This window comes from Brachypodium distachyon, chromosome 1, assembly GCF_000005505.3.
Source record: "Brachypodium distachyon strain Bd21 chromosome 1, Brachypodium_distachyon_v3.0, whole genome shotgun sequence".
In the NCBI taxonomy this organism is placed as follows: domain Eukaryota; kingdom Viridiplantae; phylum Streptophyta; class Magnoliopsida; order Poales; family Poaceae; genus Brachypodium; species Brachypodium distachyon.
Window position 1 is genome coordinate 64828254 of NC_016131.3, and position 15432 is coordinate 64843685.

At 46.0% G+C, this 15432-nt stretch overlaps 2 protein-coding genes across 2 annotated transcripts; both read right to left on the bottom strand.

Moving 5' to 3' along the window:
• Nucleotides 1-1219: 1219 nt before the first annotated feature.
• On the bottom strand, nucleotides 1220-4398 carry LOC100833115. Its single transcript, XM_003558115.4, has 6 exons — nucleotides 4200-4398; nucleotides 3984-4119; nucleotides 3283-3883; nucleotides 2261-3053; nucleotides 2128-2177; nucleotides 1220-1548 (listed from the first exon to the last, which is right to left on the bottom strand). Exons 1-6 carry the CDS (start codon nucleotides 4378-4380, stop codon nucleotides 1540-1542), a joined length of 1770 nt encoding a protein of 589 aa, XP_003558163.2. The 5' UTR covers nucleotides 4381-4398; the 3' UTR covers nucleotides 1220-1539.
• Nucleotides 4399-9948: 5550 nt separating this feature from the next.
• LOC100833429 (transmembrane protein 209) lies at nucleotides 9949-13957 on the bottom strand. The gene is made up of 7 exons (XM_003558116.4): nucleotides 13590-13957; nucleotides 13426-13481; nucleotides 12220-13064; nucleotides 11929-12127; nucleotides 11596-11775; nucleotides 11071-11447; nucleotides 9949-10317 (listed from the first exon to the last, which is right to left on the bottom strand). Exons 1-7 carry the CDS (start codon nucleotides 13781-13783, stop codon nucleotides 10177-10179), a joined length of 1992 nt encoding a protein of 663 aa, XP_003558164.1. The 5' UTR covers nucleotides 13784-13957; the 3' UTR covers nucleotides 9949-10176.
• Between the last annotated feature and the right edge of the window lie 1475 nt (nucleotides 13958-15432).

Below are 15432 nucleotides of genomic sequence, written 5' to 3' on the forward strand. Positions count from 1 at the left end.
TGCAAATGTGTCCCTGACGTAGGAGTAGCACGTGTTTCCTTGGCTTGTTACGTTCGCGTGGCAAGCTAGCCAGCTACTACTGGTGAGGCTGGTGACCGTCCGGTCGCTCGAGAGGCTGTGGGCTTGGCCTTGGCCGCCAGCTTGGGCCCCCGTGTTCGTTCCCTGATATGGTTAGCCCGTACAGGCTGGCATAGTGGCATGGCTGTTTTCTTGGCAGATGATGGCCAGCGTTGTTGTCCACTAAGCCGAGGTTTCGAGACGTTGAATGCGATGGGTGTCCTGTCTTCAGGCGCTGTATCACGACTTCACAAGTAGTACTTCCGCTCATGCTGAGGCCCGCGAGGCCGCGAAGCTTTTTTTAGAAACTCAGATGGGCTGGCAAATAGTAGGGCAAAATTTGACACAAAATTCTGTTTTGGTCTTTGAAAAAATACATTATTGGGCCATGTAGTGATGTCATGTCACGTTATTGTAGATTCTACCCCAAATTTGCCTATCTGTGCAGTATTGCAAAACCCTAGGCACAAAAGCCCATTTCAAATATGCGGATCCTTTCGGAATATTCCGCACATTGCGCGCTCTGCATGTCTGTTTTGAGGTTCCAGCTTTGCATTTTTCTTTCCTCCTTAAAGTTAACATCACATTTTCCTTCAAAGAAAGAGTTAACGTCAAACTGTTGTCCTGGTAAAACCTAAAGTACAACGGTAATTTCCATGCCCCTCGGTCTTGTAGCTAACGCGCCAATCTGTTCTACTCCAATATATGGTGTTTTTCTTAGAGCAACTATCAGGAGTTCTATTCTACCTATTCATTAAGGAAACAGGGCCGTAAACCTCCAGACTCCAGTATGGGGTTGAAGAAGGACCGAGTGGGAACGTCTGCTCTTTCACTGAAAGGTGATCCGTTTGGCAACAGAAGCAACGGATCAAATATAAGAAGTCTCCCACTATATCGACGGGCCGGTTTCATGCACAATTAAAATTGGTCCGTCTCTATCAATCATGGTCGTCCACGATTTACCTACGCATGCCAGCGACAACCGCGCCTGCAAGCGTCGCTGTTGACGTCTTCAGCAAATGAATGGCACCTATTTTCTACCCAAAACGTTAACCAGGAGCAGTCTAAAAGGAACAAGATCGTTAATAATCATATTCAATAGTAAATGTGAAGCCTACTAAAGTCTTGGGTGTCATCGCAAATATGCCTTGTAGCGGTGGGATGAGAAAACGGCAGGTCACTTCCATCAATCGACATGAATAATTTGGTGATACATCCGCATAGTATTCATAAAGTTGTAGGTACAAAGGTTTGATTGATTCCTTATCAACCAATAAGACCGCACCCTCATGCCATTATGCTAAGCAAGCATCCGGAATAGAAACCTGTCAAACCCACAAAGATCGTCCGAGAACGATGATCTTTGCTCACAAAAGCAAACCAACCTAAGCAGCATGTCATTGGAGATCCAAACTAATTGACATCATACACAGCACCCGTACAATTCAAACTAGCTAACATCATTGACTCCAGCTCCAGCACCTAATGGATCTGTAAAGAACGGGCATTAGCTCCAGTTGTTTCTGACAACAACATAAACATTAGCTGCCTGGTCAGCAAAAAGGTTCGTGACCGCGCAAACTTTGCACTTTACTTCAAAATGAAACCAGATTGAACTATTTTGGTCATTACTCCATTGGAGACAGATATAGGTGCACAGATTAGCACTAGATGCACTGTAAAAAGAAATCTGGAAGCTGAGCAGATAAGTGATGCGAGCCAGCAGCTAATGATATGTTTGACTAATCGATGTTGTACTAGTGTAAAATGAGTAGATTAGTACCACTAGTCTGCAACTACTGATATGTTCGACGAATCAATGTAGTACTCGCGTACAGAGGTTTGTGCTTGTAGTACTAGAATATTGTGATGGCAAGCAGGCAGCACTCAGGATAAGACAATGTTTAGACACGATTTCTTTGTGTGACGCTACCACATTTGATGCATGGATGAGCACATCAATGTAAGTATGAAGGCGTGAAGCTATGCTTAAATCCATTCTGTCATTACTTCAGCACTTCAGCTATTACCGTAGATAGTGAAAACATAATTTCCAGTTCATAAACGCACCTCATCAATGTCAGCATAGTCCCCATGCTCTTTCAATTTGAGCGGGTCAACTGTTTCAAAGGTAAAGCTCTCAGTCAGACCATAACTAATTTTAATGACTGTCAAAGGAAATGCTCTGTGTATGTTAAATTACCTGAAGCATGGCACATAGGTTCCCCCTTCTGAGTCACTTTGCTAGAATCAACAGCTCCAGCAGGAGAATTATTTTCCTTGTCAGAACAGACACCAGAGTGACCAGACGACATCCTCTTTGAAGACAAGCCTTTAGTGGAGGACTTCTTATAAGAAGGGCAACTAGATGTCAACCTCTTCACTGAGCAACTACCAAACAGGGACTTGTTATCAAAAGGGCTACCGGAAGATAAGCGCTTTGCAGATAAGCTCCGCGCAGGCGGGGAAAATTTATCTGAGGAGAGCCGTCTTTCAGATGATACCCGTGCTACTGGGGATACTTTCAGGCTCAATTTATCGATGGAGCAACGTGCTGACAACATTATTTCACTACCGTGAGGAACTTCCGCACCTTCATTCTTCGCCACATCAGAATGTTCTTGCAGTAGCTGGTCCACAATGACAGCCTCACAATCATCAAATTCAAAACTTCCTTCTAGTTTTCTCTCAAAGCTTGGTTGGTCCATCCCCTTCTCTCCCTGTTTGACAACATTGACTTCCCTCACATCAACACGATCACCGCCACAATCGCATTCCGAGCATTCATGTTCTAGTGTGGTAGCATCAAGCTTATTGCCAACTGTATTTGTAGTTATAAGTGTATCCACCTTCTCCGAACCATCAGTGTCAAACTTGGGCTGATTAACTAGCATGCCATGGGCAAGTAGGAGCTCATGGAATAAAGGGGTCAAAGTGCTAGCACTCTGATGGCGCACTGTGTAATTCCTGAGCTCACTTTGGATCCTGTGAAATGGCTGCCCGCAAAAATAAATAAATCATTTATTCAAAGGAACAGTCTTAGCACCTACTTGGATTAGTACTAGTCATGCAGTCAATGTGAGCTAAATATATAAGAAAAAAGAACAGGTGTCATGTTCATGCCTCCTAAGAATTGGCTATTCATGTACAAACGGTTAAAATGCGCCTAGAGTTGAAAACTTTGGTTTGACATCAAATAAAAAATGATGTGCGTTGGACTCTTACCTGAGCTTGACACTCAAATGCAAGGCGAAAGAATACAGCAGAGACACTGTGTTTGCCAACAGATTCGGCCAAACGGATCTGCGCCAGCCAGTATTCAGCGGACTCGAGCTGGTCAAGCGTACAACTGCTGCAATTCTGAGCGCTAAAGAACGGCGTTTCTGCAGCCACAACCTTCACTGGTTTCTTCTCCAGGGCTTTCACAGACACCATCGGCGTGTGCCCAACAGCGTCTTCGGCAGAAGCTTCGACCTTCTCTCTGCTTCTGGGTACCGCCACCACTGCCGCGTCATCCTGAAAGCTCACTCTCTGGCTCTTCTTCTTGGCCTGCGCCTTCAGATCCGGGCCTGGGCAAGCTTTCTTCAGGGGCTTTGCTGCAGGACGAGAAGTCCTAGGTGCCCTGATTGGGTTCGGCGGAGACAGCTTCAAAGACTTCTGCAGAGGTGGTGGCGACACCTTTGAAGACTTCTGCGGCGGCGGCGGTGACACCTTGGGGGCCTTCAGTGGAAGCGGGGGCGACAACTTTGAAGGCTTCAGCGGCGGTGGCGGGGGCTTGTCAGACAGGGAGTTGCTGCTCCGGACGGTGCCGAACGCGCGCCGTGGCCTAAAAAGAATCGACCACAGAAGGATTACACACAAATCTAGAGCAAAACGAAAAGGATTACAGACAAATCTAGAGCATCTAGAGACCCAAAGATCCTTACCTTGGCTGGGGAGCGGTCCCCGCAGAGACGACGTTGCCGGTCGGCGACTTATTGGCCATCTTCCCGCGTGCGGTGGCGATCGACTTGGGCTTCGGCGCCGCCATCTTTGCCGGCGCGGCAACCGACCGCCGCTTCGCTGCACATGTCGCGGAATTAAATCCACGGAACCGAGAGGTAGGATTCCGATCTCGACAGCAAGAGTCCCTGGTTTCTTACCTCGGAAGGGAGTGGGGTGGGGATCCATGGTTGCGGGAGGGGGAGATCGAGGGGCGGGCAGCCTCTGGTGGAGAAGGAAATGGAGGAGATGCGGAAGAGCAGGTGGTGTTGGATTGAAGGAACTGGCGGATATGAGTTGCCGTTGGGAATGAGTTCGAAATATTTTGAACTGGCTTCCCATGATCGGGCGGGCTGGAGTTTCACTGGGCTGGCAGTTAGTTGGGCTTTAAGACGAGAGGGACCCCCGGACTCAACAAAAGAAAAAGGCACGAACTGGATTTTCGGCCCCGCTTTTTCTTAACCTAGCAGCCGCCGTCCTCTGAAGATTCTCGTTACCCTCGCCTCTGGCCGCCGTCCTGGCGCTGCGAGATGGGGGGAACCTTGATTTCTTTTAAGAGTATACGGAAGTATTCGTTCATATCAATTGTTTGGTTTTGATCGGTAACATGATGGCGGAAGTTGCGATGCCGTTTCGAATAAAGGTTTTCTGGTTTTTCCTCTGCTGTCGGGTGCCTCAACGGGCGTTGTCGCGGAGTCAGAGAGTTTTACTCACCATAGGTACAGTGTATCCGATCTTACAGATTTTGGGTTTGTGTACTCGCAGATCCGTTTATACGTGCCTATTGAGTTTTTGTCGGTGTGCCATACTGCTTTTCTTGGTTTTATCTTTTGGAATTTTGGAATCCTTCTGTGCCGTTCTGGTGAAGATCTTGCAGTTCGACGACCTGTACCTTTAGGTGATCATCCCCGGCCCAAGTACATTCAATGCTTACGACTTCTCATCTTTTTGGATGAGCGACTCAAGGAGCTTTCTTAACCTTCGAAGGTAGTCAAGTTCGTGCAGGGATATGAGTGGCTATGTTGCCGCTTCAGTCTGATTGCAGTCTACATGTTGAAGCCTTGGCAGTATTTCATGTTGCAAATATTGATTCCACGAAGAAGATGTTATTAAGAGATTTCATTGTAGTTCTTAATATAAGAATTACCTTGTAATTTCTAGGATTCATGATCCAATGCATCGTACCTGTAATGGTTTTCAAGTTTGAATAAAGTTACAGGTTATTCTAAAAAAACTAAAAAAAAACATGTGTGCCATCTGGCATGCCCCAAGGAAGGTGATCCATGAAAATCTTTATCAGAGCCTGATCTCCACATTCACCTTTGTGGAGCGCTTCCTCCAGGACTTGTCGCCGACGGGACCTTCGGCTGCTCTGTCACCGCGGGTGAAGCCGGTGGTGTCATGGTGGATCCCTCCACTGAATGATTCTATCAAGATTAACGTCGACGCGGCGGTGGCAAAGACGGTTGGGCTCGGTGTTGTAGCCGCAATTGCTCGAGACGCTGCATGTGTTTTCCTGGGAGCGTCGGCTGTTACTTCACGCGGCATCTCTGACCCGGCCACGTTGGAAGCTTTGGCTTCCGGGAAGCTCTGGCGCTGTTAGCGGATCTTGGTGTCCGTCGCTTGGTGATCGGTTCCGGTTGCTTGGAGGTTGTTACGGCTATCAATGGTCGGACTTTAGGTCCTTTTGTTCAGATTAATAGAGAGATCCGGTATGTCTCTAAGAGTTTTAGTGCGTGTGTTTTTCGTCACGAGAGTAGAAGCTCCAATATGGATGCTCATAAGTTAGCTAGAAGTTCCTCATCGCTTGATGTTGGACGTCGTGTGTGGTTTTCACATCCGCCGGGTGGTCTTTGTGTACCTAGCCAGGTTGTTCCTTAAATAAAGCAATCTGTTTGCCCTAAAAAACAAAACAAAAAGGCTGGCCCCTAAAAAAATGCTGAACAAAGGCATTTCGCTAAAAACAAAATCTGAATAAATGCATTGTTCTAATAAAAAACTGAATAAAAGAATTTACGGTGTTTTTGGATGGTACCAAAAGTAGCCGTGGCAAATTATACTTTCCTCGTTTCGTTCTAAAATTTTTGGTCTGCCATAAAAAGATGGCGGCATACCCGGTGAAAACACCTTTACGGTTAAAAGTCCATCGAAAAATGTTCAAAAATACATGTGTTAGAGAAATGATGTTTTATATATGTGTAAAATTTCAAGTCCAAACTCAATTGTGCTTGGTAGCCAAAAACAAATTCAGCATGAAGAATGAACCTTCACTGTTTGTCACTACTCATTTGTACATTTTTTTTGTTGAAACGTTTATCCATGGTTTTGATTGAGTTTGCACCGAAGGAAGGTTTTCACCGGATACCCGCCTTTTTAGAGACGTCATTTATAAGTAACAAAGTACTCCATCCGTTCCATAATTCTTGTCTCAAATTTGTCAAAAAATGAATGTATCTATTCCTAAAAAGCGTCTAGATACATGAAATATTTCGACAAGAATTATAGAACGGAGGACTATATACTAAGGTGTGTTTGGTTGGAGACCTGAAGACCATGCCTGACAAAAAGTGCTGCCTGAAAGTAGCCTGTGAATTTATCTTTTTTGGCCTGGCCAGGCACACAACAAAATTGTTGTTTGGTTGACATCTTTTGCCTGAGCAAAAACTAGTAGAGAATAGTGAAGTAGTCAGCTCAGGCACACTCCGTTTATAAAAGCCAGAGCTCAGGCGCACGAATTTGGTCGCCTGAATCAGGCAGCTGCCAGGTCAGCAAGCAAACAGCTCACAGGCAATTATCAGGGAGGGTCCCGGCCAGGCATATTTGCACCAGGGTAGCAACCAAACATGCTCTAAATACGGGAACGCTAGGCGTCGGCCAGCCGATCCGGGGCAAATATCGGCCTCCTTTCAGGCCGTACGATTGGAATGCCCGTATCCATTGGATCTTGCACCAAGGAATTGAGTCTGTTTCCCTCATCCTCCTCTTCTTCCATCGTCTCTTCCGCATGGAAGAATTAATTCCCCTCCTCGCCTCCTTGTTCCTCACGGTGTCACGCCGGCGGCCCTTGCAGCAACGCCGGCGGGAAGACAGCCTTCGCTTGCAGCACAGCGTCGCTGCTTGCAGCGGCGCCCCTTGTCGGTTGCAGCATCGTCGCCTCGCCCTTCAGCCCTTGCAGTACGCGGCCATCGCTTGCAGCATCCCCGGCGGCCCTGTCCTCGCAGCATCGCGGCACAACGGTTGCAGCATCATCGCCTCGCCCTTGGAGCACCGGCGGCCATAGACTCGCAGCACCGTGGCACAACGGTCGAAGCATCGTAGTCTCGCCCTTGTAGCACCGGCGGTCATCGCTTGTAGCATCAGTCGCAACACCGCCGCTTCCCCTGCAGCACCGGTGGCCATGGCCAGTGGCCACCACCAGCTTGTTGTAGGTTATAGCACTGCGCTTGCAGCGGGTCGTGTCTCCACTTGCAGCAGCGGTGCCCTGCTCGGCCAGCGTGCGGCGACGGCGATGGATTTGCTTGAGCTTGGAGCTAGAAGGTGGTGGAAGTGTGGAGCTTGAGCTTGGAGGCGGAGGCACCCATGGGGATGGAGCGCATGGAGAGGGGAAAACGAGCGGTTGGGTGCACCGTGCACATGACTCGCGTGAGGATGGAGACGCTCCGCTGCGGAAAAGAGGCGCTCGCCAGATCTTTCGTGGCTGAGACATAAGCGTACGATTGGTTTGGATCCAACGGCCGTGCGCCCGGGCGACACTGCGCGTGAAATCAGTCGGGCGGAATACATCATTTCCGTACTTAATAACACATGATTTATTCATCTAAGTGTGTTAGTAATAACAAGATTGATGGATCTAAATATTGGGTAAAGTTTGGTTTTATCTATTCAGTTTAAATTTTATATCCAAAAATCATGGCCAAGATATCCATGTTGAATCAGCACCGAATTGCTCTGTTCTTTTTCTCCCTCGAGCTGCGGCTTTGTTATTATTCTCCCTCGAGCTGCGGCTTCTTCTAAGGAATCTGTCTCGTTTGATTCATACAACACTCATAAACACACATGCGGACACACACCTCTCCTAGTACAGTTTCAGTTTCATAACCAAAATATCCTTCCAGTTTCAATTTCACGAACATAAATCATACCATAACAACTCCGAGGGCACAGAGCACATGCGGACACACACACCTCCCCTAGTGCAGTTTCAGTTTCATAACCAAAATACCCTTCCAGTTTCAATTTCACGAACACAAATCATACCATAACAACTCCGAGGGCACAGAGCACTCTTATGCACCCATGCAGGTTGATGGAGTAGTAACCTGACTCGTTTTGCCACATAGCATAACGAAGCCCCGGACGCCCGACGCTCGACGCGCGAGGTAATCAAGGGAGGAAAGGATCCGAAGACTGCTGGTGTTGTGCGAGGTACGTCGACACCTCGACGCAGGCGTTGGCGGAGACGTCGGGGTAGTAGGCGAGAGACGCCAAGTAGGTGCTCACTGCGACGACGTACACGTCCGCTAAGAAGGCGATGCGGCCGGTCCGGCAGGAGATAAGCTTCGCCGTTTGCGCTCCTCGCCGGCAGAGGAAGATTAAATATAAGTCATCCGAGACTTTTTTTTGGAATCCTTGATCATGGAGAAATAAGAAGTAAATGGAAGTCTTTGTGGTAGCCTCCATGATGAACCAACGAAGAAGAGTAAAATATGTTTGCTCGGGTCGTCTGAGCAGGAGCAAAACAAGCGATGACGGGAGGGGAACAAATTTGGGGTCGCTTATATAGTAGCAACGTCTGGTAGCGGTATTGAAGATATATATGAAAAATGATAACTTGCACTTCAATTTATAAATTCAATTTGTGAATCTTTGCAAATTCACATACAGAGTTACAATCAGTAAAACAAACAAATGCAAATTTTGAACGCTAACCAAGATCTTATGGAGCATAAAATGTCATTCACAAGCTCTATTGCAAGGTCAAATAATTTTCAACGTTTAGTTTTGAGATCTCGTGAAATTTGTTATTTTTACAGTTCACATAATATTGTACAATTACATCATGATACTCCATCCGTCCGGGTTTGTAAGGCCTGCACGTGTATCTTGGTCATCGATTTGATCAACTAAATATGTATTACATGGCACAAAAAATATACCATTACATTCATCATCGAATGAACTTTTCAGTGATATTGTTTTTTGGTTATATAACTTATATCTTGTTATAAGGTGGTTGTAGTGGTACACCCATGGGAGGGGAGAGCACCCATATTGAGTACAATACCGTTGGATTAGTGCGAAGTGTCAACCATCTAAATCTTACACCTACAAATATCTATTCTTTAGAATAACAAGTTTCTTAATTCTAGAGAATTCTCACTCATGAAGCTTACTCTATGATCTTCCATGCAACCTCTCAAGCTTTCTAAAAGCAATCAAGGAGAAATTAAAACATGTCGATACGTGAGTTCTTGTTGAGAAGAATCCATGGGTGGAACTCATTCACAATTTGGACGCTTGGTTAAAAATTAATTGCAATTTGAACCTTACGTATTAGAGGACGAAGAAAAAACTCCCATTAGTATATACATATTCTCCTCGTAGATTCTTGCCAGCCCGAGAACTCTTTGGTCAAAATATTGGCAAGCTAAATTGGTGCCTTGATTTGATAAGGCTACAAGGACATGAACCAAATAGACCCTTACGCTGTTATGCACATCTTTCTACTTGCTATGTAGTACTCCTGCGTGTTCACATAAAGTTTCCTCGACAGAGAAAATGCAGAAAACAATTCTCTTGATATTTTATTTTTACACGATAACAAATTCTCTCTAGAAGAGTGATGACTATTATATCTAAAAAAAGTGGTGATAATGAGCAGATGTAAAAGTATTTTATGATAATAGGAGCTGATTCAAGGAACACAAACATTGCATTAAGGAGTTTGGACTGTAAGCGATTTAAGATACAATAAAGTTCAGGTGAACCTCCAGTAGGGCATATCGCATTCTAACACTAAATTAGTTCGAGATATGCTGGTGATCGTTACAATGTAACACCAGCAACTGGGCCAGTCATGATCTATCCCCTTCCGAGTACACACAACAACAGGTCTCCAGCTGACAAGCAGGCAGCTGTTCAGCTCTCCATGTCCGAATCAAGAACGGACAGGATGTTCAAGGCAGAAGAGCCAATATGGGTTCCCCTGACAATACCACCATAGCCAACATTTATTTGGTGGCACAGAAGCAAAATGGCATCCCACAGTGCTGTTCTTCCCTGGAAGGAGAAAATGGAAGTGCACAACATTAGTACTTTTGTACTTAATACAATGCATAATAAAAATTCTTGAGTTTGGTAAAAACAATTGGAATTTTTATGAAGCCAAGTATGTAAGAATTCACAAATTGTGACAGGTTTAGTCATGAATTAACAAAACTAGAAGCAAAGGTGAACTTGCTCTAGTAAATCTAGTTGACATGCACACGCAAATGCACACAAAACAAGAATAGTAAATCTAATTCACTTGTACCTTTTATGCAACTTTGTAATGTTAAGCTAGCATAAAATGGTAATATTAGTCAGAGATGAAGCTCATCATTGCGTTGGTAATATTTAGGCGTGTGTTGTTATCATATATACTCTGGGTTAAAATTATTAGGCTGATGCATGCCATTAATTTGTGCCCATGAATCACCATGTTCACAGCAAAAGCCAGACAAGGGGTGGAAAGACCTATGCTTGCCTGTCCGGCACAGCAGATCATCTATTCGCAGTCACTTTTAACACGAAAATTATCTCAGGTCATCCGCCAAAATGCACCACATATCCCACTCACAACCTTTTGGGTCTGCTTCTTGTAAATCCTTTAACTTCCTCTGTTATTTTCACGAGAACTTTAACATCCTATCTTATGTGTATTGTAAAAAATTTATGCGTTTCAGAAATCTTAGAATTCATGTTCAATTATTATATTTGACAGAGAAGCAAAAGAAACAGTGACTATATGTGGAACTAAAATGATTGAATCACCTGAAGAGAAAATTGCAGCTTCTTGTCCCAGTATAGGGCAAATATTGGAGGACTCTGCTTGCCCACGGCCAGTACAAGAGCCCCTGGGTGAATTACTGCTGGGACACCAGATATCAAAGCAACATACTTCTCCGGAAACCTCTCTTTTGATGGAAGGACTCCTAGAAATAAGGGATTTTTGCTAGACTGGGCACCAGAGTAGGAGGTAGGATCAACATGAAGCATCCACTTTGGATGTTCAAGGAAAGCAGCAAACAAGTACAAAAGGAAGTGTGAGTCAGTAGGCAGCTCGCTGGTCCACTTTTTCTCGGATTTACCATAGCCATCTCTGTAACCCATGTAATCATAATTCTTCAAGCATGTTCCTTCAGCAAGTTCTGCATCGCAATGTAAGTATGTCAGTTACAGCAACATTCATCCCAGTGTTATACTCACTCTATTTTGTGTTTGCAGGGCTAAGCGTACCATGCAACTAAAGTCTACAGTTTGGATTTTTCATATAAAATGGTGAACGCAAGATGTCACCTTGAACTCTGTGAACAGTGTAATCAGCACGTACACTACTCTGTGGCAGCAAGCCTTTTATCAGCTCTCCCTTCATCAGAGCATTAAGCCTCTGGTGCTCTGTAATTGCATCAATACATGCTTGAATAGCTGGAAGGAGGGGGTTTGATTGTGGCTGTTGTGGACTACCAAAAGGTTGGGCTGCATAGAGAAAATAAAGTCAGGAAACATATGCGAAACTTAATGAGTAAACCAACTTTAGCCACACCACAGAGGCCTTGCTGCGCAAGTTGATGGAGACATATGAACACACAAGACTACAGCAGGAAAGTGCAAACAACACCAGCAGCTCACCAGCGGGAGCATTACGAGAATGGAGAAGTGCACCACGTAATTGATTAAGAACACCATCCTCATCTACCGTCACAGTTGGCTGCCAATCTTTAGTCCCACCAAGTGGCGATAAGCTAAGTGGTGTTGTTGTGCTTGGCAGATCACTTCCAACTTGGCTAACAGTAACTGAAGCCCCAATGCTAGCTGTTGTTTTCTTAACCTGAAACAGAGGGCAATAACAACGTAAATGGTGGCTACTGAAACTGGACAGAAAGTATAGGTTGCTGTAAAAAAATGCCAATCAATGAGCACCTGGATATGACTTGATTTAATTTTTTGGACAAGCGGGTTCACCAGAACTGAAGAAAACCACTGCCTGAGATTGTTTCGCCACTGCTCGATCTCAGGGTATACTCCCAGATTCTCAAAGGCATCCACTGCCTGCTCTAAGGTCATCGGAGGTGGAAGTTCACCCTCACCCTTTTTTGGCGGCGTGCTGTACTTCTGATGGGAGCCAGGAGACATCCTCACAGGCCTCAAAGGTGTGCTCCGTGCAGCACCAGAATTGGTGGTTGATGTGGTAACTGAGACAGGGCTAGCGATGCCAAAGCCTGTAATGGTTGCTGGGGGTGTCGCAGTTTTACTCGCTGAATCTGTGAGATTATCAATATTTTCATCCAAGCCAGCCAAGAACTGGTCCAACATCGCCTCCGTCTGTATGCCCTTGGCGCTGCCTGAGCTTTTCCTCGACCATGGAGTTGAAGGGGAAGAAACAGGCTTCTGTAGTGGAGTGGAAGGCGACATTTGTAATGATGCGGTCAATCTCTCGCCACCTGGGCTCAAATGGCTGGAACCAATCCTGGGTTGCACCCGAGACGGTGTGTAGCTGAACGAAGATCTCCTGATAGGAACAATCGGCTCTGAGGGTGTTGATGGCTTTGCCTTGGGAGGCTTTTTGGTTTGCTCATTCATGCCAGCTCCTTCTGAACCTGTGGTCTTTAAGCCAAGAAGGCCCAGTTGGCGTTCAGACAACGCAACCTTGTCCTCCTTGGCCAATGCCTTCTTCCCATTGTATAGCATCAGTGCCCTGAAGAACGCCGATAGTGTCAAAAGTGCTACAAGTCCCAGCGCTCCCTCCACCAACCTAACAACAAACACTGAAAGACCACAACAAGTTAAATTTTGCAGCCACCTCTGGCACAACCAAAAATCATTGTAATCAAGTATACTCCCTCCATACCATAATTCTTGTCGAAATATTTTTAGGAATAGATACATCCATTTTTGGGCAAATTTGAGACAAGAATTATGGAACGGGGGGAGTAATAAACAACGAAACATCTTCAAAGGGACCTAAAAGGGCATGAAAAGATCGTTTAAAAAAAAAGGGGCATGAAAAGATGGCATTCTTGCAAACACCATCTGTGCTAAGCAACCAGATTAGCCAAGCTTGGCATTTCTACAAGCACCTAATGAGCGAACAAGCACAAAACACCCAACTCAACACGTAGAACTTACGGGCTGCAGCGATAGATACACCCGCGCGGCCGGCGACCTTGAAAAGCTGCCCCTCCCTGGGATAACAGCGAAACAATGAAAACACGCACATTGTTATGATCTGGGGTTTAGGGTTTAGATAAAGGAGACGGGGGAGGAGAGTGGGGGCGTAGATTTAGGCTTACCGGGACGAGAGGGCCATGAGGGAGGAGGCCGAGACTACGGGGGAGAGCGCGAGGAGGAGTAGGACCGGGAGGGAAGGGCGGACGCTGCGGGAGGCGAGCGCGCGGGTGAGAGATGGGTTCTGGTACACCGAGAACTTGTCCCGCGCCTTGCCGCCGCCGCCGCCGCCCGGCGAGCCACCGTGCCGGAACTCCATTGCTGCGGGTGTTGCCGTCGCCTTGGGCGGCCTGATGGGATGCGCGGCGCAGGTGGAAGGGGTGCGGCGACACCGAGCGAGCTGTTTGAAATTGGAGCTACTGCGTTCAAATTCGGGGGAAGGCAATTGGAATCGACATTGGGGCACCGGATACGAGGTCGTGCCAGAAACTCGTCGAAAACATGGGCCCTCGCATACTTTTTACACCTCCGATTGTTTTGTATTGTACACAAAAGTTGTATTTCCGGATTATACTAGGGCATCCATAGAAGTAGAGTAGTGTTGGCTGTTATTGGATTCATAGATCGGGAAAAATTCGTGATTCTTAAAAATTCTATTACTCACTCTAATCCATGATAAATGTCGAGGAATACTAAAAAGCAATCAAAGACTAAAAAAATATAAATACAACAAAGGCTCTTTTGTTAAATTACGTTCTACTTAACTATTTCACTTAGTACACATTTTCTATGCTGTGGTTTGATGAATTTATACTCTCTCTTTTTACACACAGCGATGTCATGGGGTTACAGGATTTCCATTATCACTCTCTTGTAAACTATATTGATTTCCTTGGCATCGCCATATTTATATTTATAATTCACTCAGTTTTGCAACACAATAGTGCTAATCGATTGTCATGCCACGTTTCGAGAAGATTGATTTGATCTTCAATATCTTTATGTTTGACTTTTTCAAAAAATTAGGTAATTTTTTTAATGGAAAATCTACACCGTGAAACATCAGGAGTGGATGCTCGGACGCTCCACTTGTATCGAAGGAGCCAAGGAGGGAGGAGGGGAAAAAGAGGGATTACTTGTAGGTCGTACAATGATGCTACCTGGACATTCCTTTCCCTCCTTTGAGGCCAACAGATAAATAGAGTGTAAATGTGTAATGATGGTTTTCTCATTTATGACGGATGTATGATGAAGGAACTGGCATCGGCATCAACACATACAATGTCAAATTTGCGGTGGGCGACAAGACGTGGAGAAAAGAAATCGAAAGAGAAGAAAACAAATATGTGAGCCGAGAAAACAAGGACAAGACATCTAGAAAATGCGGAGAGAGCGACTAAAGAAGAAATTGCAAGCAGGGACAGAGACATGCCCTGGGCAGCCTGGGGGCATAAGGCTTTTTTTTGTTCCGTACTAACTTTGATGATTTGACCTGGGTCTTCTTTTTTTTTAGAACACCTGGGTCTTGCTTGGTAATTTTATTGATCTGAAGTAATGGTCATGGGCTTGACGAAATCCTGCCTCCGGCCCTGGCTGCAAGAGAAGAAAAAGAAGATGAGCATTCGTGCGAGAGGCTTAGGGTGTGTTCGGCAACCCACCAGCTTCCCAGAAATCCTTCGATCATGCTTCTCGTTGCCGCTCCTGCGTCTGATCGAGAGCCAGAAACGTTCGGCATAGCTTCTCGTTTGAACTGGGCTAGAAGTCCATTACCCAGCTAGCCCAGTCGGCCAGATCAGGAGAACAGCCCAGTCGGCCAGATCGGGAGAGGCCCAGCCAAACAGATCGGGAGAGATGCCCATGGCGGGCTGCTGCAAGTACGCGAGGTCGGGTGGACGGAGGGGCGGATGACGCCGGGTCGATGCAGGGGCGGAGGGAGAACGGGGAAGAGGAGGACCGCCGGCTGCTGCT

Excerpts from the sequence above, each read along its gene's own strand:
- LOC100833115 (XM_003558115.4), bottom strand. The coding sequence starts at position 4,380 with ATGGGAAGCCAGTTCAAAATATTTCGAACTCATTCCCAACGGCAACTC. Across the intron at positions 4,120-4,199 it reads CCACCCCACTCCCTTCCGAG|CGAAGCGGCGGTCGGTTGCC; the intron begins GTAAGAAACCAG and ends CGACATGTGCAG. Across the intron at positions 3,884-3,983 it reads GGGACCGCTCCCCAGCCAAG|GCCACGGCGCGCGTTCGGCA; the intron begins GTAAGGATCTTT and ends GATTCTTTTTAG.
- LOC100833429 (XM_003558116.4), bottom strand. The coding sequence starts at position 13,783 with ATGGAGTTCCGGCACGGTGGCTCGCCGGGCGGCGGCGGCGGCGGCAAG. Across the intron at positions 11,776-11,928 it reads TTCTCGTAATGCTCCCGCTG|CCCAACCTTTTGGTAGTCCA; the intron begins GTGAGCTGCTGG and ends TTCTCTATGCAG. Across the intron at positions 10,318-11,070 it reads AGCTGCAATTTTCTCTTCAG|GGAAGAACAGCACTGTGGGA; the intron begins GTGATTCAATCA and ends TTCTCCTTCCAG.